This window comes from Oncorhynchus mykiss, chromosome 11 (genome assembly GCF_057628025.1).
Source record: "Oncorhynchus mykiss isolate SJ-2025 chromosome 11, ASM5762802v1, whole genome shotgun sequence".
NCBI classification, from domain to species: Eukaryota; Metazoa; Chordata; class Actinopteri; order Salmoniformes; family Salmonidae; genus Oncorhynchus; species Oncorhynchus mykiss.
The window spans coordinates 20,227,501-20,250,000 of NC_143032.1; the positions used below are offsets into that span (position 1 = coordinate 20,227,501).

General features: G+C 42.8%; 1 protein-coding gene and 1 long non-coding RNA gene across 4 annotated transcripts in view; one reads left to right on the forward strand and one right to left on the reverse strand.

The window, feature by feature from the left end:
- LOC149979522 (uncharacterized) overlaps positions 1-22,500 on the forward strand; it is a 375,171-nt gene that overhangs the window by 117,989 nt on the left and 234,682 nt on the right. The window lies entirely within an intron of this gene.
- The window catches only part of sema5a (sema domain, seven thrombospondin repeats (type 1 and type 1-like), transmembrane domain (TM) and short cytoplasmic domain, (semaphorin) 5A), a 191,793-nt gene that overhangs the window by 108,613 nt on the left and 60,680 nt on the right, over positions 1-22,500 (reverse strand). For both annotated transcript variants that reach the window (XM_036935136.2, XM_021620458.3), the window contains 3 exons: positions 17,726-17,825; positions 13,123-13,168; positions 2,745-2,807 (listed from right to left, as the gene is read on the reverse strand). In XM_036935136.2, the coding sequence (XP_036791031.2) occupies positions 2,745-2,807; positions 13,123-13,168; positions 17,726-17,825 (209 nt within the window). The remainder of the gene's footprint in view (positions 1-2,744; positions 2,808-13,122; positions 13,169-17,725; positions 17,826-22,500) is intronic.

Genomic DNA, 22,500 nt, shown 5'->3' on the forward strand with positions numbered 1-22,500 from the left:
AACGTCTGAGCCATGTGAACGTTAATGTCTGAGCCATGTGAATGTTAATGTCTGAGCCATGTGAATGTTAATGTCTGAGCCATGTGAATGTCTGAGCCATGTGAATGTTAATGTCTGAGCCATGTGAATGTTAATGTCTGAGCCATGTGAATGTTAATGTCTGAGCCATGTGAATGTCTGAGCCATGTGAATGTTAATGTCTGAGCCATGTGAATGTCTGAGCCATGTGAATGTTAATGTCTGAGCCATGTGAATGTTAATGTCTGAGCCATGTGAATGTCTGAGCCATATGAATGTTAATGTCTGAGCCATGTGAATGTCTGAGCCATGTGAATGTTAATGTCTGAGCCATGTTAATGTCTGAGCCATGTGAATGTTAATGTCTGAGCCATGTGAATGTTAATGTCTGAGCCATGTGAATGTCTGAGCCATGTGAAGTCTGAGCCATGTGAACGTCTGAGCCATGTGAATGTTAATGTCTGAGCCATGTGAATGTTAATGTCTGAGCCATGTGAATGTTAATGTCTGAGCCATGTGAATGTCTGAGCCATGTGAATGTTAATATCTGAGCCATGTGAATGTCTGAGCCATGTGAATGTTAATGTCTGAGCCATGTGAACGTCTGAGCCACGTGAATGTTAATGTCTGAGCCATGTGAATGTCTGAGCCATGTGAATGTCTGAGCCATGTGAATGTCTGAGCCATGTGAACGTCTGAGCCATGTGAACGTCTGAGCCATGTGAATGTTAATGTCTGAGCCATGTGAATGTTAATGTCTGAGCCATGTGAACGTCTGAGCCATGTGAATGTTAACGTCTGAGCCATGTGAATGTCTGAGCCATGTGAATGTTAATGTCTGAGCCATGTGAATGTCTGAGCCATGTGAATGTTAACGTCTGAGCCATGTGAATGTCTGAGCCATGTGAATGTTAATGTCTGAGCCATGTGAACGTCTGAGCCATGTGAATGTTAATGTCTGAGCCATGTGAATGTCTGAGCCATGTGAATGTCTGAGCCATGTGAATGTCTGAGCCATGTGAATGTCTGAGCCATGTGAACGCCTGAGCCATGTCAATGTTAATGTCTGAGCCATGTGAATGTTAATGTCTGAGCCATGTGAATGTTAATGTCTGAGCCATGTGAACGGCTGAGCCATGTGAATGTTAATGTCTGAGCCATGTGAATGTTAATGTCTGAGCCATGTGAATATCTGAGCCATGTGAATGTTAACGTCTGAGCCATGTGAATGTCTGAGCCATGTGAATGTTAATGTCTGAGCCATGTGAATGTCTGAGCCATGTGAATGTTAATGTCTGAGCCATGTGAATGTCTGAGCCATGTGAATGTCTGAGCCATGTGAACGTCTGAGCCATGTGAATGTCTGAGCCATGTGAATGTCTGAGCCATGTGAATGTTAATGTCTGAACCATGTGAATGTTAATGTCTGAGCCATGTGAATGTCTGAGCCATGTGAATGTTAATGTCTGAGCCATGTGAATGTTAATGTCTGAGCCATGTGAATGTTAATGTCTGAGCCATGTGAATGTCTGAGCCATGTGAACGTCTGAGCCATGTGAATGTCTGAGCCATGTGAATGTTAATGTCTGAGCCATGTGAACGTCTGAGCCGTGTGAGTGTTAATGTCTGAGCCATGTGAACGTCTGAGCCATGTGAATGTCTGAGCCATGTGAATGTCTGAGCCATGTGAACGTCTGAGCCATGTGAACGTCTGAGCCATGTGAATGTCTGAGCCATGTGAATGTTAATGTCTGAGCCATGTGAATGTTAATGTCTGAGCCATGTGAATGTTAACGTCTGAGCCATGTGAACATTAATGTCTGAGCCATGTGAATGTTAACGTCTGAGCCATGTGAACGTTAATGTCTGAGCCATGTGAATGTTAATGTCTGAGCCATGTGAATGTTAATGTCTGAGCCATGTGAATGTTAACGTCTGAGCCATGTGAATGTTAATGTCTGAGCCATGTGAATGTTAATGTCTGAGCCATGTGAATGTCTGAGCCATGTGAACGTCTGAGCCATGTGAATGTTAATGTCTGAGCCATGTGAATGTTAATGTCTGAGCCATGTGAATGTTAACGTCTGAGCCATGTGAATGTTAATGTCTGAGCCATGTGAATGTTAATGTCTGAGCCATGTGAATGTGAATGTCTGAGCCATGTGAATGTTAATGTCTGAGCCATGTGAATGTTAACGTCTGAGCCATGTGAACGTCTGAGCCAAAACATTCCATCTTATCCTCCAACGGTTTAATAAAGGTTAAATAAAATAAAATCCTCCAACGGAGACATTTCTTTTTAAGCCTAATTGTCCTTTCATCCACTGTATTTAATAAAAATACAATAATTATGCATACATGTGTATAGATGATGTAATGTACCATGTTTGACCATGATTGTGTTTAATTTGAACGGTCCACAATGTAGTTACAAAAAATATGTATTTTATATTATTGTGGAGTGATATTTAAATACACTGTTCTCACTCACTCACAAACACACACACACCCAAACAGTAGAAAGGAAAACAGTGTCTGTGTATAGTCCGTTTAAATGAAAGGTGTGCACTAAACCCACTAAATTCAGACATAAATCCACCTACTTCAGACATAAATCACACATTGTTGTCCATGAGGGGTTTTCTCCAGTTTGAGTGAAGTCTAAGTTAAGTCTGAGTTATGAGTGGGTTTGTTTCATGTTGGGGTGAGTGTGTTAACGGCCTCACCTCTGACTTCCCCCGACTGAAGCAGGCTCCTTTAGTGAACTCATCACAGTGCCACTCCGCCTCCTGTCAACACAAAAATAACATTAGAAACACAAGATACTGGTGTTAAACTGCATTAGAAACAGACACTGAAGCAGCATAGCACAATGGAAACACATAGGCATTAAACGAAGAGAACATTAAACAGTGGGCAAAAAAGTAGGAACTGTTCCTTAACACCATTGTAAACCAACAAAATAACAGCTTTTAGAAACACTCAATAAACTGATACTTGAGCAGTAGACAACAGTTTAATAATGAACAATGACAACATTCTACAATAGCCGTTTTCTGTAGGCAGGTATACCACATCACATTGTTTTAAATACGGTGTAGACTATTTCCTCCAGTCTTGAGTTGGTTTGACCAGGTGGTATAGTATCGGCCACTACAACCAACCTCTTTCCCTTTCCCATTCGTTTATATGGCTGTGGTTCATCGACCCACACAGAGGCTGAATGAATACATCCTACACAGCAGACCGCATCCTATCGGTGTACCAGTGCACGTTAAATACGAACACTGAATTCAATTAAAGCGCGCCCACCCACCAGGGCTCATTCCAGACACGAGGGAGCGAGCACAGAGACGGATGACAATGTGATTTACACCAGGGGAGAAAATGAGGGATACTTAGACATGAGAGAGCAAGCACAGAACTGAATGTCAATGTGATTTACATGGGAGGAAATGTTGAGATGCTTTTCACGTTTTTACTAGCAGAGAGGAATTAGGAGATAAAACCTAAGCCTGTCCTCTAAGGATGAGAATTCAATACACTCTGATTCCTCAACTGTAATTTCACTTCTGGTCCTCCAGGGGGTTTTCATTGATAAAGGTTCTGTAGTAATGGAATGGAATGACTGCTGGCGTCAAGCCAGTGAAACGATGGATGGACGGAGGAGGAGAACAGCCATTACCGCCACTCCAGAGATTAGGGAGTGAATGGAAAGTTTCTGTAATAATTACTGTGCCGCTGTAACTTAATGTACCACTCCGGAAGTTTATGAACCACTTGCTAGCTATCAGTCCCATTGTAATTGTATGTTTCACTGTAACTCTAGGCCACCTTCCCCAATCATTCATTTAGCCAGGTAAATCATGGAGAGCAGTTTCTATTTTTACAATATGGTAAACTACTTGAGGGAACTTTATACTGTATGGGTACTTTTTTTTTTTTAGGATTGAAAATAAATCGTGTTATCTTAAATATACTCTATATTTCAACTTTGTATAAGGACGAAATGAGGGGAAGGTAGCCTAATGAGTTGAAACCACCTTTTACATTAAGAACCTGTTAAACTATACCAAACACATTATTATAATGTTTCCATCTGATTCAGGATTGAAAGTTGTATATCAGCTGTATATCGTGCAGACAGAAAGAGAGGTAAAGTTGAAACCCCTCCGCAGAAACTTTCTTTAATTTCCTCCTCAGACAGGAACAGTGCACTGAAATTCTCCTCCGTGGTTTTTATGAGGAAGCCTTAACTCCACCATCCCAATGGCCTCAAAACAGTAACAGGAAGTAGAGATATTGTACGCACACACACACACACGCACGGGCACACGCACAGGTAGCCTAGAGGTTAGCGCATTGGGCCATTAACTCAAAGTTTCCTGGTTTGAAACCGGGGCCGGCAAGGTGAAAAAATCTCAGGGAGAGTTGGGATGTGGAAAAAAACACACTTGTGTGTAACAGGACAAAATATAAGCACCCCCCTAATAATAATTATTATTATTATTACCCACACACCTGGCAGGTTCACGTGAGAACAGAAGGCGGGAGAAGGGGGGATGAGAAGGAGAAAGAAAATAGGATAGAGGCCCAGCATAAAGTGGAGGGAAGCAGAAGGTGGTGGATTGTGTGTGTGCATGTGTGCGTGGCCACCACTCAGCTGTATCTGTCAGGATGCCAGATGACATTCCAGGCCAAAGCTAGCTATTTTAGGGACAGTGCTCCTCTGACACAAACCACACATAAGCACTAGCAGCTCAGCATGCCAACCCAGCTTGCACAGCACTGGCTGTCCCTATGAGTAGGCTGTGTGTGTGCAGTATGTGTTCTCAGAAATTACAGGGAAAATACCAAAAAGTTTGGTCTAACTCAAACACAAACTTTCGCTGGTCCGTCTGTGATATGGTATTAGATGGTAATGATGAAGTAACATAATCAATAATATTACGAAAGAGCTTTGTGGGCACTAACGGATTCAATAAAACAAATCATTACTCATTCAAATGTATTATAATAATCAAATATAAATAGAACAATTCAGAAGAGATTCAATACTCATACTTATTCCACTTTCAAAAACGGCTACTATAATAAAATATGAAGTGAATATTATCCATCTTTCCTAAAAACCAGTAATATATTGGCATCATTTACCACCTCCCACACCCCAGTACCTTAGTGCCAAGACATCAAATGGGCCAGAATACCTAGCCGTGCATCGATGCAAAGTCTAGAACCAAAATCTTAAAACATTAAACACCCATTACAACCCTATTATTTAGCCTCACTGTACTCTGCAGACGAAATAGCTCTCTTAAAGTGAAATTTAATCTCTAGTGTGCTGACATTTATTCTAATTATCAGCTCTCAACTTTAGGTCTCTGATACACAGCCCTTTTTAGTTAGAAAGAAAAGCTGCTTTTCAGAAGTATCTACTGGTCTGAAAGCAGCTGTAGGGCATAATCACATGCAGGCATTCAGTGTTTGGGACTTAAAGTGATTTGAATCTGGAGATATGCATGTTCTCTCTGCCCACCCTCTCTCTCCACTACACTGTCCTCAGTACTGTTTGATAACCAAGAGATGAGCCTTTGTGCAGAGACCATGTGTGTGTCTTTACTACTAAGAGGCCCATTGTTACCCTAAGGTGGGTGTTAGGGAGAGACAGAGAGAGCGTGGTCAGAGGACAGACAGAGGGAGAGAGAAACAGAAGGGTGGCAGAAAAAGACATCGGGGTGAGAGAGAGAGAGAGAGAGAGAGAGAGAGAGAGAGAGAGAGAGAGAGAGAGAGAGAGAGAGAGAGAGAGAGAGGTTGGGGGGACATAGCATAGGACAGGGACTTAGGCAGAGAGAGAAAAGGGAGAGCAAGGAAGAGGAATGGAAAGACAGAGAGAAAAACAGAGAAGTGTTCTTCTCCCCAGACACCCAGACATGATAGCATCTATTTTGCATAAAGAGAGCCACACTTTATGTCTAGAGTAGATACTGTCTTGGGACTCCTTCGTAAGACTAGGACATTATGAGGAGAGACAGAGAGCAGAGACATCTGTATCTGTTCGAAATGTCTTTTGACCGTTTCTTTTTTGTTGTCGCGACATTTAGAATTCTGACTGATGTCTGGCTGATGTCTGGCTGATGTAAGCCGACGAAAGGTTCTGACAAGAAATTGGCCCTGAAGTCATATTAAAATATGTGTCTGTTTCCCAACAATCCCAGGTAGTTACAGTCATCAGAGCAGAGCTGTCAGTCAACATGCAGGTAGGGTATTTAAAATCTTAATAGGGTATGTTTTAATTGACAGAGAAACATCCGAACTCCACAGAGACTGTCGTCTCACCATAATGTATGACATCAAATGCAGACAGTCAATTAGTCACTATCAGTGTGAACATTGACCATCATCCAGGGTCAAACCATTAGTTTCCGAACCCCATCACCCCTCTCAGCCACTTTAATGGACCAGTCCAAGTTATTATTGAGTGTGCTGTGTATCTCTGTTCCGTGCCCCCATTCCACTGACTCAGTCCTCTGTATTATTCCATGCATTTAAATGGAGGAGTTATCCCGACTTGGCCAATTTAAAGAAGCTGTGCTATTGAAGCTAACAGAGGTGTTCCGTTAGTGCTTGCTAAGCAGGGGTAATTGTCTCTCAGACAGAAAGTGTGATGGGAAGAGAGAAGCTGCTGAAATACAACACACTGGGAACTTATTTTGCATCTTGCATTAGATGTCTTCATTATAGCAAAAAAATATGTTTCATGGCATATGTGCTATTTATTTCACATACTGCACTCCACATTGAATGTGAACAATGCTACTGCTACTACAGAACTTGTCCAGCAATAATTGCCTAATGCTTCGATCCACAACACTCTCTGAAAAACTAGACTGCCTCTGTGTTCCAGTTTACATTTTCTGTGTCAGAGGAAATAGCCTACTAATGAAGGATTTAAAGTCTCTCATGTCTCTCATAAGGCCATTCTATTAACGATATAACAGAGGGAGAGAGAAGAGAAAGAGAGAGAGAGAGAGAAAACAGGACAGGAAGGAAGGAACACTGAGGTCTAGAACCCAGGTGATCATCCATCACCGTGAGCAACACAATGGGATGTGAACACAATGCAGACAGAGAGCAGGTAATTCATCAAGGAAGTGCTACGTCCAACCCACAGCAGCTACTGTACAGGGTGTACAGGGTGCCAAGGCTGACTCTGCTGACTGGGGTTGGCAAGGGGTGAGTGTAGGACAGTGAGGGGGTAGGGGGTAAGGCTAGGGGGTAGAAGGGGGTAAGGGGTGAGTGTAGGACAGTGAGGGAGTAGGGGGTAAGGCTAGGGGGTAGAAGGGGGTAAGGGGTGAGTATTGACATAGGGGCTGTTCACACTAGACATGCTAGTCATTGCAGAGTAGGCCTACAGTACTTTACCTGCTGTCAGATTCTATATAAACCAGATTCTGAGTGTGTGTTTGTGTTGTAAAAACACTCCATCTGATGGCAATCAGAAACTTCTCAGAAACTTTTCACTTCAAATCATTGTTTTGCTTTGTATTCTGAGAGTGTTTACAACACGAAAACAGTTCATCAGACAAAGTACTATCTCTCGCCTGAGTCGTCTGTACCCTTCCTGTTCATAGCCCCAATTGAAGAGATAATCCATGGGGAATGCAATCAAAGACACACAGAAATTGCAAAAGAGTTCTCTCGCTCTCTCTCTCTCTCGCTCTCGCTTTCTTGCTTTCTCTCTCTTCATCTCCAATGTTATCCCTTCTTCTCAGAGCAGAGGACTTCACTTCTTCTCTCCCTTATGATTTTCTAAAACCTTGACTTTATTGTTCATTACAGTTAGGGAATAGGAAGAGAGAGGGGGAGAGAAGGAGGGAGGGAAGAAGAGCGTTTTGCTGAGGTAACAGAGGCCAGTGTGATTATGATAGCAGGCCTCAGCCAGTATCGATCTCCTGGTGAACTCTATATCTGCAGTACCACAGGACAGACAGAAGGCAGTTAGCTGGCTAGCAGCACATCAACTGCCACCGCTCTCTGAAACTCCAAACAACACAACACTGCCAAGAGGCTCCAGGTTTCATTTTAAGTGATGAGGGTTAGTTTGAGGGAAAATTAGAGAGATTTCAATCAATAATGCCGGAAAGATTTTCTAGAGTGCTGGTTTATTTTTCCTTCATACATTGAAGGATGACCTTGGCTGTTTTGACATGCTCAGAAATATATTTCCTTGGTTCATAAAGGATTACGTCTGAGCATTGATTAAACATCAAATGGTAATTCTACCTCGTTTCTTCTTGTAAAAAAAAGAAATCATGCACGTCATAGCTCTCAGCACTGAGCTTCATCAAGACAAACAAGACACGAGAGTGCAGTTTTGTAGGTCATTTCCCACAGCAGACTACTTTATTTTTTCAACAACAATGTAGACAAATAAAATCAACAAAACCTGTGAGTATTCTGGTAGTGCATTCTTTCTAGGAATGTATTATTTACTTGTCTATTTGTTAGGGACCATGTACAACATGCCATTGCACCAGATTTAGCTAGATAGTACATTTTCATCTGTAGTTCCCGTATTGCGGTTTCATAAACAATATTCCCATCACAAATCAACTTGATCCATCTTTAATGCTCTTAATATGAGCTGAGAGGCACCAGCAGGGGAGACTTCCTTCATAATGAAACCTAACACAGAAAGAATATAAGCCATGCCAAGGACGCCAAGGATGCAAATCTCACCGCAATGAAAATAATTGTATCTTTTAAAGAGAGGAGAGGGGAAATTAAAACGAGAGGAGGGGGTAAAGGGTAGTGGAGCTGAGGGACAAAGCAGAAGATGTAACGCCCTGATCTGTTTCACCTGTCTTTGTGATTGTCTCAACCCACCTCCAGGTGTCACCCGTTTTCCCCATTATTCCCAGGGTATTTGTTCCTGTGTTCTCTGTTTGTCTGTTGCCAGTTCGTCTTGTCTTGTCAACCAGCGTGTTTTTCCGTGCTCCTGCTTTTTCCTTGCCTCTGTTTTTCTAGTCCTCCTGGTTTTGACCTTTTGCCTGCCCTGACTCTGAGCCCACCAGCCTGACCAATCAGCCTGCCCTTACCTTGAGCTTGCCTGCCTCCTTGTACCGTTTGGAACTCTGACCTGGTTAATGAACTTTTGCCTATCCTCGACCTGCCTCTTGCCTGCCCCTTGTTGTTTAATAAATATCAGAGACTCGAACCATCTGCCTCCTGTGTCTGCATCTGGGTCTCGCCCTGTGTCATTATAGAAGAAGGTAAATGAGGAGAGGAGAAGAAAAGAGAGGAGAGCGGGAAAGAGGAGAAGAGACGTGAAGAGGGGGAGAGTTAGAGGAGAGAGAGAGAAGAGGACAGGGGGAGAGGAAAATTACAAGAAGAAGGGAGAGAAGAGAAGAAGAGAAAAATAGAAGATGGTAGCAACCAAAGTAGAACCAAATCTCACAATAGCACTCCGACCACTTCAGCTGAGCCCTGTTTTTTTTTTTTAGATAGGTAGCTCCTTAACTCTCTAGCCTAAAACCCTGTTCCAGTCAGATGCAAAGCAGCCTCTAGACTCAGGGTCAGTTTAAATTGGCAGTTGGCCCGTGGTCCAGATTACCAAGACTTTCTCTCTTAGGAGATGGGGCCTGCCTGGGGCGAAGCAGGGTTGATAAGGGCTAGAGGAATCTACACTGAGTGAGGGATGAGATAAAGGCTAAGAGGGATGGATGAAGGGATGGGGGGAGGATGAGAGAAGAAGGGATGGGATGAAGCATCTTTAATAACCAGCCCAGTCCCAGTGAGCACCAACAAAAGAGTGACTCCCCATGGATCTCTGCCTTTCTCTATGATGGGTATCTCTCTTTTCTTATCTCTCTGTCTCACTCTACCTCACTTTCTTTCTCTCATCTCTGTCTATCATGATCTCCGATCTCTTTTTCCTCTATTCTTCCCTCTCCTCGTCTTCTTCATGTCTTTTGTTCTCTCTCTCTCTCTCTCCCCAACCCCCCTCCCCCATTCTCTCTATTCTCCCCTGGTCTTTGAGGGTGTAAACAGCCAGTGTCTATCCTCTGTCCAGAGCATCAGTAAACTGCCAGTGTCTAGCCTCTGTCCAGAGCATCAAAGGAGCCTGCTGTTTTCCCCCAGGAAGAGATCCAGATAAACCTCTAACGTGTCAATGTTTGACTGGTTACTCACTGGGCTACACGATTCTTAGCCCCACAGGGGGTAAGTACACACATACAGCCTTCAGCCATGGAAATCAAGGAGAAAGGAGGGAGCATGCTGGGGTAATGGTTACTATGCCATTGTGGGATGGAGGGATGAAGAGAGGGAAAGAGCTACAATTATACTGTACAGTATGTTTACAAATATCCCTTTGCACTGCTCAAACACATGCTATTGCTTTCAACAACAAAGGTTGACAAAAAAAGATAAGAGATATTATTTTATAGCATAATTTTAATAACACATTTTTAAAAATCAAATAACAATCAATTTGCTTGATTCAATTGATTTGGTTTTGTGCTGCCAGTCTTAACTAAGACGAGATAGAGAATGAGCATCTGTGCTTCTTCCTCTGGCAGGCAGAACACAAGGTGCAAATAACTTAGCAAACTGCAAAAATACTATCGTCATGCAGCAGAACAGAATGGGTCTGGACCACAGCTGGGGTAGACATACACGTATAGGGAATTAACACTGACTGCAGAAAAGACTACAGTTAGACAGGTGGGGCATTAAGACTGACTGAAGAGAAGACAACAGTTAGACAGGTGGGGCATTAAGACTGACTGAAGAGAAGACAACAGTTAGACAGGTGGGGCATTAAGACTGACTGAAGAGAAGACTACAGTTAGATGGGGCATTAAGACTGACTGAAGAGAAGACTACAGTTAGACAGATGGGGCATTAAGACTGACTGAAGAGAAGACTACAGTTAGACAGATGGGACATTAAGACTGACTGAAGAGAAGACTACAGTTAGACAGGTGGGGCATTAAGACTGACTGAAGAGAAGACTACAGTTAGACAGACGGGGCATTAAGACTGACTGAAGAGAAGACTACAGTTAGACAGATGGGGCATTAAGACTGACTGAAGAGAAGACTACAGTTAGACAGATGGGGCATTAAGACTGACTGAAGAGAAGACTACAGTTAGACAGACGGGGCATTAAGACTGACTGAAGAGAAGACTACAGTTAGACAGATGGGGCATTAAGACTGACTGAAGAGGAGACTACAGTTAGACAGATGGGGCATTAAGACTGACTGAAGAGAAGACTACAGTTAGACAGATGGGGCATTAAGACTGACTGAAGAGAAGACTACAGTTAGACAGACGGGGCATTAAGACTGACTGAAGAGAAGACTACAGTTAGACAGGTGGGGCATTAAGACTGACTGAAGAGAAGACTACAGTTAGATGGGGCATTAAGACTGACTGAAGAGAATAATACAGTTAGACAGATGGGGCATTAAGACTGACTGAAGAGAAGAATACAGTTAGACAGACGGGGCATTAAGACTGACTGAAGAGAAGACTACAGTTAGACAGACGGGGCATTAAGACTGACTGAAGAAAAGACTACAGTTAGATGGGGCATTAAGACTGACTGAAGAGAAGACTACAGTTAGATGGGGCATTAAGACTGACTGAAGAGAAGACTACAGTTAGACAGATGGGGCATTAAGACTGACTGAAGAGAAGACTACAGTTAGACAGACGGGGCATTAAGACTGACTGAAGAGAAGACTACAGTTAGACAGACGGGGCATTAAGACTGACTGAAGAGAAGACTACAGTTAGATGGGGCATTAAGACTGACTGAAGAGAAGACTACAGTTAGATGGGGCATTAAGACTGACTGAAGAGAAGAATACAGTTAGACAGACGGGGGGCATTAAGACTGACTGAAGAGAAGACTACAGTTAGACAGACGGGGCATTAAGACTGACTGAAGAGAAGACTACAGTTAGATGGGGCATTAAGACTGACTGAAGAGAAGACTACAGTTAGATGGGGCATTAAGACTGACTGAAGAGAAGACTACAGTTAGACAGATGGGGCATTAAGACTGACTGAAGAGAAGACTACAGTTAGACAGGTGGGGCATTAAGACTGACTGAAGAGAATAATACAGTTAGACAGACGGGGCATTAAGACTGACTGAAGAGAAGACTACAGTTAGACAGATGGGGCATTAAGACTGACTGAAGAGAAGACTACAGTTAGATGGGGCATTAAGACTGACTGAAGAGAAGACTACAGTTAGACAGATGGGGCATTAAGACTGACTGAAGAGAAGACTACAGTTAGACAGATGGGGCATTAAGACTGACTGAAGAGAAGACTACATTTAGACAGATGGGGCATTAAGACTGACTGAAGAGAAGACTACAGTTAGACAGATGGGGCATTAAGACTGACTGAAGGGAAGACTACAGTTAGACAGGTGGGGTATTAAGACTGACTACTGTGGCTGGTGGACTTTCCTGAATCCCTGATCCAGCTTAGCCAAGAGATGGCCTCTGCACATAGCCCATGGTACAATCCAAACCCATAGGACCTCCTGACAAAATGAGACTGATCCTGGCTTCATTTATCAGCACTTAACTTAATGATGTTGTCAAGATGCATAGCCTATAACAGCGAGAAACTTTTGAACTATTTTAAATGTTCCCTGGGTTTTCATTACTGTAGCTCCCATGGCATGCTATGACAAGCTTTGTGTCTTGTTTGTGACCATTTCTTAAGGGCCTGACAGCTGGGCTGTTCCAGTAAGTGTTACGATAATTACTGCATAACTGTGTTACACACAAAGACAAGACAGACGGGACTTCTTATAGATGACTGTGGTCCAGCAGAGAGTAAGGAGGTGGTGGGAGAGGGAGGGAGGGGGCAGAAAAGAAGGAAGAGGAACAAAGAGAGAGAGAGAGAATACGAGAAGAAAGAGAGAGAAAATGAGAAAAGAGAGAAGTGACTGGAAGAGTGAGTGAGAGGGATATATATATAGGAAGGGGATTGAGAGGGAGAAAGAGGGAGTGACAGAGCGATAGATAGTAAAATAGAGGGGGGATAATGGTAACGCTGGTAAAGACTCACCTGGATCAACGAGAGGTCCTCCAGATTGAGTCTGAAGAGGTGGTTTCTGAAAGAAAAAAGACAGATGAAGGTAGAATCTTCTCTAAAAGAACAACACCGGAGAACATAAAAGTGGACAGGAGAGCATTTCTGGTAATAGGTGTCCAACGATATCTCTGGGTTATTTTATCCCTATTTTGGTCATTTTCTCTCCCTTAATAACACATCTTTGATGTAGCACACTTGTTTCTGGGCCACTCCAAACGCCTGTTCAGATGTAACGACATATAGGAACACTTGATTAGACTACTTTGCTGCTATAGCATTCCAAAACGAGGTATATCTTTGTTGAATGGAAACCCAGTCAAAACTGAACTGAATATAGTTTGCAAGATTACATACTTTATGTCATCTCTCCCAGTGATATGCCCTTGTCTGGGAAGAACTTTCCCGTAGACACAGATGCGTGTGGTGTGTGACGCGCTGATGATGCCTGCCTTCCGTTGACTACGCATTTGCTATTTGAGATGCTGTAGCAGCAGCTCTCACGCTGTCAGACATGTTTTCCGCTGAAAGGCTATCTGTATTGTGTACGTGTGTGATAAATAAGATACATAACAAATATACTGTACACATGCGCCAATTCACTTCCACTAAAATTAGGCAAATTAACCTAGAAACTGATAGGGATGACCATTCAAACTGGTATTCCCATCAATTAATAGTTTAAAAAGCATTATTTCGGGATGGATTTTTTTCGTCTTCTCTCCGACCATTGCCCGGCGTCAATTCTATTTATCGCCTTTTCAATTGTTTTTATCGGCCAAAAGCCGGCTATTACCGGCTAATGGAAACTGTGTTTCACAGGTACATCTCTCTGTCTCTGTCTGATTATAAAGACTTTCACGGGTACATCTCTCTGTCTCGTTCTGATTATAAAGGCTTTCACAGGTACATCTCTCTGTCTGATTATAAAGACTTTCACGGGTACATCTCTCTGTCTCGTTCTGATTATAAAGGCTTTCACAGGTACATCTCTCTGTCTGATTATAAAGACTTTCACAGGTACATCTCTGTCTGATTATAAAGATTTTCACAGGTACATCTCTCTGTCTCGGTCTGATTATAGAGACTTTCACGGGTACATCTCTGTCTGATTATAAAGACTTTCACAGGTACATCTCTGTCTGATTATAAAGATTTTCACAGGTACATCTCTCTGTCTCGGTCTGATTATAAAGACTTTCACAGGTACATCTCTCTGTCTGATTATAAAGACTTTCATGGGTGCATCTCTCTGTGTGTGTGCAAACCACAGTGAAAGAAACCTTAAGCCCAGCAGTGAAACTTCACTTTAATGAACACCTTTAGCCTATCCTTGGCTCAAGCTCTTTTGAATTGTGAAATTTCCATTGTAAGCCAACTAAAAAAACGGTTTATTTGGAAACATGACAGTGAGTAGTCTCTATATTGACTATCAATGTCTCACTATGGTTTTGTAAAGTCAGCATTATTGCATCACAGAATCATCATTTCAAAACGATTGTCTGGATCCTGGATACTGATTGGTTGACAGCAGGGAGTTATTCACTACAATCCCCGGGTAATTTAACTGTTCCATTAGATTTATCAATGCGCAGCCACTGTCCCACAGCCCAGCTAGAGCATTTATAAACGTAATCTCCCCTGGAAAAAAGCGTCTATACAATATTTCCTCATGCTACTTGCCTAGCATTTGGTTTGCAACAGTTGGAGTTTGTCTAAACCTTTCCTGTGGAACAATGTTGCAGGTTTTTTGGGCGATCTCCAGGCGAATTCATTTTATCAGAACAAGTATAATGGATATATCCAAAGAAATGGCAATGAAAACGAAGGTAAAACAAAAATGCACATAGCTTGCTGTCATTTCAGCTGCTTGATGAGATTGTGTGTTCGCTTTAGCTGGCTAGCTAGCAAAGTAGAAGTAGCTAGCCTCCATTGCAAAATGTTTTACTTAGGATGTCCATGAAATTGGAATGGACAATCACCCCATTTGGCTAGCAACTTCAGAATCTCAGAACTAACGACTAGACTATATTGTATGTTGGAAGGATGACGTAAAATAAATGTACTAATCAAAATAACGGTTTTAATGAAAACATGTCATTCATCTTTTTTGAAATGCTGGCAACCATTTTATAAAAGCAATAAGGCCCTCAAAACCAGGTTTTGCCAGCCCTGGGCTTCGCCTCGGAAGTTATTCCCACAATAATTCCCGGGTTCTCAGTACTTATTTTTGAGTTAGAACAGCTTTATTACATTTTCAGCAGATTATCGTTTCCTTTTAAAAAACGTTTTATTTCAAATAAATTTGGCCTTGAATGTCAGAGAATCAATCTTTCTATTTCAGTTCAACTTGGTGCATGAAGATATAACAACCCTCCTAGCTCTTGTCAGAGTAATGCATCTAGTCTGTAATATTATTCATCAGCTGAAACCTCTTCCCATAAGATGACTCGATAGCTTACACACATATGCATAGGTGCACGCACGAAGACGCACGCACGCACGGACACGCACAAACGGATCCATCTTCTGAAGCGTGGCTATCTCACAGGGCAGGCTGTGGTCTAAGAACCTCTTTACAGTATATAGACATTTACATCGATCTGCCTCTCCTTCTCTACCTCCATTATCACTGAGTCCTTTCACTCTGGCCACCAGGCCACAGACAACCCCTAGCTCCTTAAACACTTATTCTAGATCCCTGTCACTGAGCATTTAAGGAGCTAGGGGTTGATTTGGTACTAGGCTTCTCTGTCTGTGTGAATGGGCTCGGAATACACTGTGTGTTGAATCCGTCTAGCATGGAGTTTCCATGAGTCCAATTAGACCTGTATTTTGGATACAGTTGGTTTAATTCAAGATGTTTAACATTAGAGCAGTCTTATAATTGCCTTAGAACTTCTGGTGCCAATATGGCTCACATCAATGTCTAAAACTCAAATGTAGTTAGCCAGAGAGGGTATGTCTGTGGCCTGATGGCCTGCGTGAAAGAACTCAGTGAGGCCTGGTCCTAAGTCAACCCCGAGCCCTGGACACTTCTCCTAGATCCCTTTTACAGAGCCGACTCCAGAGAGAGCGAGAAGACAGACTAAGCCAGACAACTGCAGACAGAGACAGGACCACCCTAAAGCCCCTGAGTCAGGTTAGTGTTTGAAAGGAAAGGGTAAGAGCTCTTCTCTCTCCCTCCCTCTATCTTCTCCTTATCTGTCAGGCCCTGCAGGTCTTTCCAACTTCTCCGTTTCCCTGTATCCCATATGCAGTACATTAGTTTATTCCCCCAGCTCTGCTTTTCTGTGTTGGTCCTGCTCCTCCAGCTCTCTGTCTCCTCAGCCATCTGCTAAACTGGAGAGAACGGCTTGAATTGACAACCTAGGCCATAAGCAGAAGTGAAATACATGCATAGTAAGGCACACACATGAATGCACTCACACACAAACACACACAGACACTCTAGTTAGAGTTAATCTAAGCCCAGTCTCAGCTGGCCAGAGAACACTTCAGACAAACACAGACACTCTGGATTAAATATGATGTGCCTGACAGAGACAATGAGCTTAATTTGAGAACACTCTGTGGCAAGTGAGGGGATAGCCAGAGAGAAAGAGAGGGAGAAGCATAGAGAGAGGGGGAAAGATACTTTTTATTTATTTATTTTTTATTTCACATTTATTTAACCAGGTAGGCTACTTGAAAACAAGTTCTCATTTACAACAACAATAAACAAGTCAATAACACTGTAGAAAAAAAGAAAAAAAGAGTCTATAGACATTGTGTGCAAAAGGCATGAGGAGGTAGGCGAATAATTAAATTTTGCAGATTAACACTGGAGTGATAAATGATCAGATGGTCATGTGCAGGAAGATATACTGGTGTGCAAAAGAGCAGAAAAGTTAATAAATAAAAACAGTATGGGGATGAGGTAGGTAAATTGGGTGGGCTATTTACCGATAGACTATGTACAGCTGCAGCGATCGGTTAGCTGTTCAGATAGCAGGTGTTTAAAGTTGGTGAGGGAGATAAAAGTCTCCAACTTCAGCGATTTTTGCAATTGGTTCCAGTCACAGGCAGCAGAGAACTGTAAGGAAAGGCGGCCAAATTAGGTGTTGGCTTTAGGGATGATCAGTGAGATACACCTGCTGGAGCGCGTGCTACGGGTGGGTGTTGCCATCGTGACCAGTGAACTGAGACAAGGCGGAGCATTACCTAGCATGGACTTGTAGATGACCTGGAGCCAGTGGGTCTGGTGACGAATATGTAGCGAGGACCAGCCGACTAGAGCATACAGGTCACAGTGGTGGGTAGTATAAGGTGCTTTAGTAACAAAACAAATGGCACTGTGATAAACTGCATCCAGTTTGCTGAGTAGAGTATTGGAAGCTATTTTGTAGATGACATCGCCGAAGTCGAGGATCGGTAGGATAGTCAGTTTTACTAGGGTAAATTTGGCGGCGTGAGTGAAGGAGGCTTTGTTGCGGAATAGAAGCAGACAGAGCGAGAGATAAGCAGAGAGAGAGAGAGAGAGAGAGAGAGAGAGAGAGAGAGAGAGAGAGAGAGAGAGAGAGAGAAAACAACATATTACCTGGCTCCGACTATCAGTTCGTTCTGGCTGGGGTCAAAGGTTAGCTGGGAGTAATCCACCGTGCCCTCAGCCCGGAACCTGTGGATCCATGGCTCCATATCTGCCAATCGGTGTAGAGAAAGATACACAGTAATCAATGAAACAGGAGGAAAAGAGAAAAAAGGGGTGGATAAAGAGATTAGCCAATATGTAATAAAGTGATGTAGGCCTATATTATATTGTCTTTGTGTGTATCATTCTGTATTGTGATTTTATGAAAACAAATGCTTTTTGCCTGGTGATGTTACACACTCCCTTGCAAAAGAGGTTCAAACCAGAGGGGAGTTCCTGGTAGAATGAATATTAAGTCAAAAAAAGCCTTCCAAGGAGACCTAATGTACCCTATATCCTGTGTGTCTCCAGATAGCTGTAGTCTATCTCAAGGGCACAGAAGTACAGTGTCCCACCTGGGCTTTCATCCAAATGCCTTCCACTCCATTTACTAAACAAACCATTACTGCAGCTAGCAGGAACTAATGCATACAGTACATAGTGTGTGAGAGGAGGAGGGTTGTTTGTGTGTGTGTGTGTGTATGGGCATGCCTGTCTGAATCCAAGGTCCTTCTAAAGTGAATCTGAGACGGATGCATCTCATGGTTGTCAGTGCCTTGACCTTGGCCCTGAACCCAGAGATAGAGATTCCCTATTGGTACATCACGCACACACACACACACACACACACACACACACACACACACACACACACACACACACACACACACACACAATACGTCAAACCCCAGACACACAGAGACAGATCACCCTCAACACGTCTCCATGGCGCCCAACCCATTAGCCCTTGACCAATAGAATCAAATATTCCTGTCGGGTTGCTGGGCGATTAGTGTCGGGCCCCTACTGTCCTGTAATCTGATAGGTAGTGAGTCAATAGTTAAGGCTATGGACTAGGAGTAAATGTACCATAATCCCTGATCTTGGGTCAGATATTGTCAAATCCCCTAATAGCTAAGGTAAGCATTGGAGAGAAGATAATCTGATTCTAGATCTGTGTGTCACGCCTGCTCCCGCTCTCCCTCCCCGGCGCTCGAGGGTGCCAGGCTGCCCAGCACTACACACTCCTGCCACCATCATTACGCACACCTGCTTCCCTCGTCACGCGCATCAGCAATTCATTGCACTCACCTGGACTCAATCACCTGTGTAATTTCCTCCCCTATATCTGTCTGTTCCCCAGCTCTGTTCCCCGCTTCAGCATTAATTGTTGTTACCCGGTTCTGACGCTGTTCCTGTCCTATTCCATGTCTGTGCTAAATTAAAATGTTATTTTCTCCCTACCTGCTTCTCTACTCCAGCGTCAGTTCTTACACTGTGGTTAGGGCAGGTTCTTCTCCGGGCGTTTGTTTCCGCTCACTCGGCACATAACCTGCTCTGTAGTCACAATAACATATCACTACACACTGATACTAGACAGTATTCTATTCTAATAATCCCTGTTTGAAACTGCAAGCAGTATGTCTTATGTTCATCTAAATACAGTATTTCTAAATATCTGGTGCCACTGTGGCTCAGGGATTTCAAAACACTTTGCATGGTAGAGAATGAAGCCATTTTAGGGCAATTACTGTGGTGAATATTATGTTGTGATCTGTCTATACCTGTCCTGTACAAAATCTGATATGGGGTGGGCCTGGCACTGATCGAATACAGCTCGGGTTGAGGTAAAAAACTCACCTCGAAAAACTTTGCGTCAAAAATGTGAAACACCTGTCAGAAGACATCTTGAAATGAAACCACAGTCTCCCTTCACTGCATCAAACCAACAATCCACTGTTTACTTCTGTCAAACCAAAGCATTCAGCCCAATACAACAGGGAATCTCTGCCTGCCGGCCTGCCTTCCTGTGAGTCACTGCTAGGAGCTACATACTAAAAAATACAGCACTGACTCTACCTCCTTGTCAAACTGCAGGAGCACAGAACACTATCATAGCACATTCATTCCGCCTAACATGATGGCATCACTGCTAACAAAGACATTCCTTTCCTCTTCCTTCCACTCTCCAGGGTCTAAAATATTAATGAGAATGAGCACCAGTTAAACTGGGAGGAGGGAACTTTCAACTCGCAGACGCAAAGCTAATACATTTTCATTAGCCTGGGTGAAATAAATATTGTGGAGAGATCACGACAAATTCCGCCCTAAGATTTGGCTGTGGTTAATGGCTTGTTCCCCTCTAATTCTACAGGGGGACGGGAGTTTGGGATGCGCCTCTCTGGTGCCGGTGACAGGCTAGTTTTTCATACCGGGGGGAAGCATTCAGAGCATACAAATGTGGCAGCGACACCATCAGAGGGAAACCAAGGCTTCAGTTACCCTGTGTTTCCCCCATAAATCATGCTAAGATCCCACTGGGGTATAGCCCCACTCAGGTCCCTCTCAGAGGGGGAGGCAGAGAAGGGTTTTTAAGTGAATACAACGCCCACAACACAGAGGATTTATGTGTTTTATGACAAGGTGAAGGGCTCATAAACATTCATAAGCATTGATAAGCATTCATAACCAGAGCAGATGTGTTACCCTGGGCTCTGGGCTCTAATGAGAAACAGACCAGACTAATGTTGGAGAATGGCAGCAGGACATTACGGTTTGGTAGAGCGTTGAGTGATCTTGGTAGAATACTAGAAAGTTATATGGAACATTGAGTGATTTGGTGGATTACCTCAGGACTTCAGTATAACATTGGTATGTTTTGTAAGGCTCTAGGGGAGTAGCAATAGCTCCCTTAGGAGCATTATATTACAGTTGAACCTCAAATTAACTCTGACCTTGACCTCTACAAAAGGAACCAATGGGATTTAAAGAACTTCTTCACTAAACAAGATGTGTTTTTTTTTAAATAGCCCCTTTAAACAGTAGAACGTCTGGGCCTCAAGGGACCCCTCCCCCCTCAAGTTAATGAGCATTCTGACTGCAACATTCTAACACTGTAATTAATACATTTCATATATGCGATCGCAAAAGGTAATCATTTGGTTGTGTTTATGAAGACCTTGGGTAACAATGATTTTTTTGAAATAGCATTTTCATGAGCTTGTTATTGTTAGGCTATAAGTAAAAATATAAAACACCAAAAACACATTCAAGTGTTTAATACATTTTATTTGTGGGTTGGGTTTGTTACAACCATGGAACAGAAGGCATGTGTGTTGGAACACGTTAACAGCTTCTTTTCATAATGACAAAATGAAATAAAGACCCCAACCACCAAGACGCGTGGTCAGCAAGACGGGTGGTCAGCAAGACATACAGTCAGCAAGACGCGTGGTCAAACGATGAAAACATCATTAGCCAAAACATCATTATAAATGCCAAGTGGCCTTGATAAATAGTGGAAATCAGCACAAAAGCAACAGTTGCATTATAATGAATGTGTCGACATGACAGCAGTCAAAACCAGAACATTATTGTCAGCTACGTGCTTGTGTGCATCTTCACACCATGGCATCAGTTGGAGTTCAATGAACTGTTTGTTATTCCTTGTCCTAGCAATTGACAGGATTTGTGTAACTTTCACTTGCTTGTCACACTGACATACCTTTGTTTGGTTGTAGTGCATTATAGTTTCCGGTTCTCTCTTTATTGCATCCCTGTGGTCTTGTCAATCTTCAGCACCGTTGTGGAGTACAACGGCTGTGCCGGTGAGCGCCGTCTACCTTAGTTCATGGTGCCGGCCAATTACAGTGAAGTGAAGAAATTGTACATGGTGACATTTCTCCTCTTGCCAGTGTAAGGTTCAACAAGCCTCGTCACCACATTCTCTGTCACTCCCTCACCTGCTGCCCGATATTGAAAGCCGTTCAGCATGTAAATTACACACGCTCTCACTGTGTAGCCTATTCCAAGTAGGCCTAGAGTAGACCGATATGACCTTTTTTATTCAGTGGACTGAAATAGGGTACATACCATTTTAAGATTATCATTAGAATGGATCAATACAATAGAATGCCCCCCCCCTGTTCTTCAATCACAATTGGTGATTACACAATTATGCATCGTTCTCTTCCCCTCCCTCATCAACTCAATCATTCTCCCCCTTTCTCCCCAGTCATTCTTACTTAATTGATTTAATCTGATTTTATACGTGTGAAATTTGTTTCGGTATAGTTTTGAGGCAATTATCGTGGTAATTCTCAACTGGGCACTGCACTTTCAACTGTTGGGAGAAGGAGGGGCAATGGGGGAAAACCATTTAAAAATGGCACGCCCTGCTAAAACTGGTTATAACTCCAGTTCTGTTTGATATTAAGATTCTAACACAGACAGTGTGTTATAGAGACTTACAGTGCCTTGCGAAAGTATTCGGCCCCCTTGAACTTTGCGACCTTTTGCCACATTTCAGGCTTCAAACATAAAGATATAAAACTGTATTTTTTTGTGAAGAATCAACAACAAGTGGGACACAATCATGAAGTGGAACGACATTTATTGGATATTTCAAACTTTTTTAACAAATCAAAAACTGAAAAATTGGGCGTGCAAAATTATTCAGCCCCCTTAAGTTAATACTTTGTAGCGCCACCTTTTGCTGCGATTACAGCTGTAAGTCGCTTGGGGTATGTCTCTATCAGTTTTGCACATCGAGAGACTGACATTTTTTCCCATTCCTCCTTGCAAAACAGCTCGAGCTCAGTGAGGTTGGATGGAGAGCATTTGTGAACAGCAGTTTTCAGTTCTTTCCACAGATTCTCGATTGGATTCAGGTCTGGACTTTGACT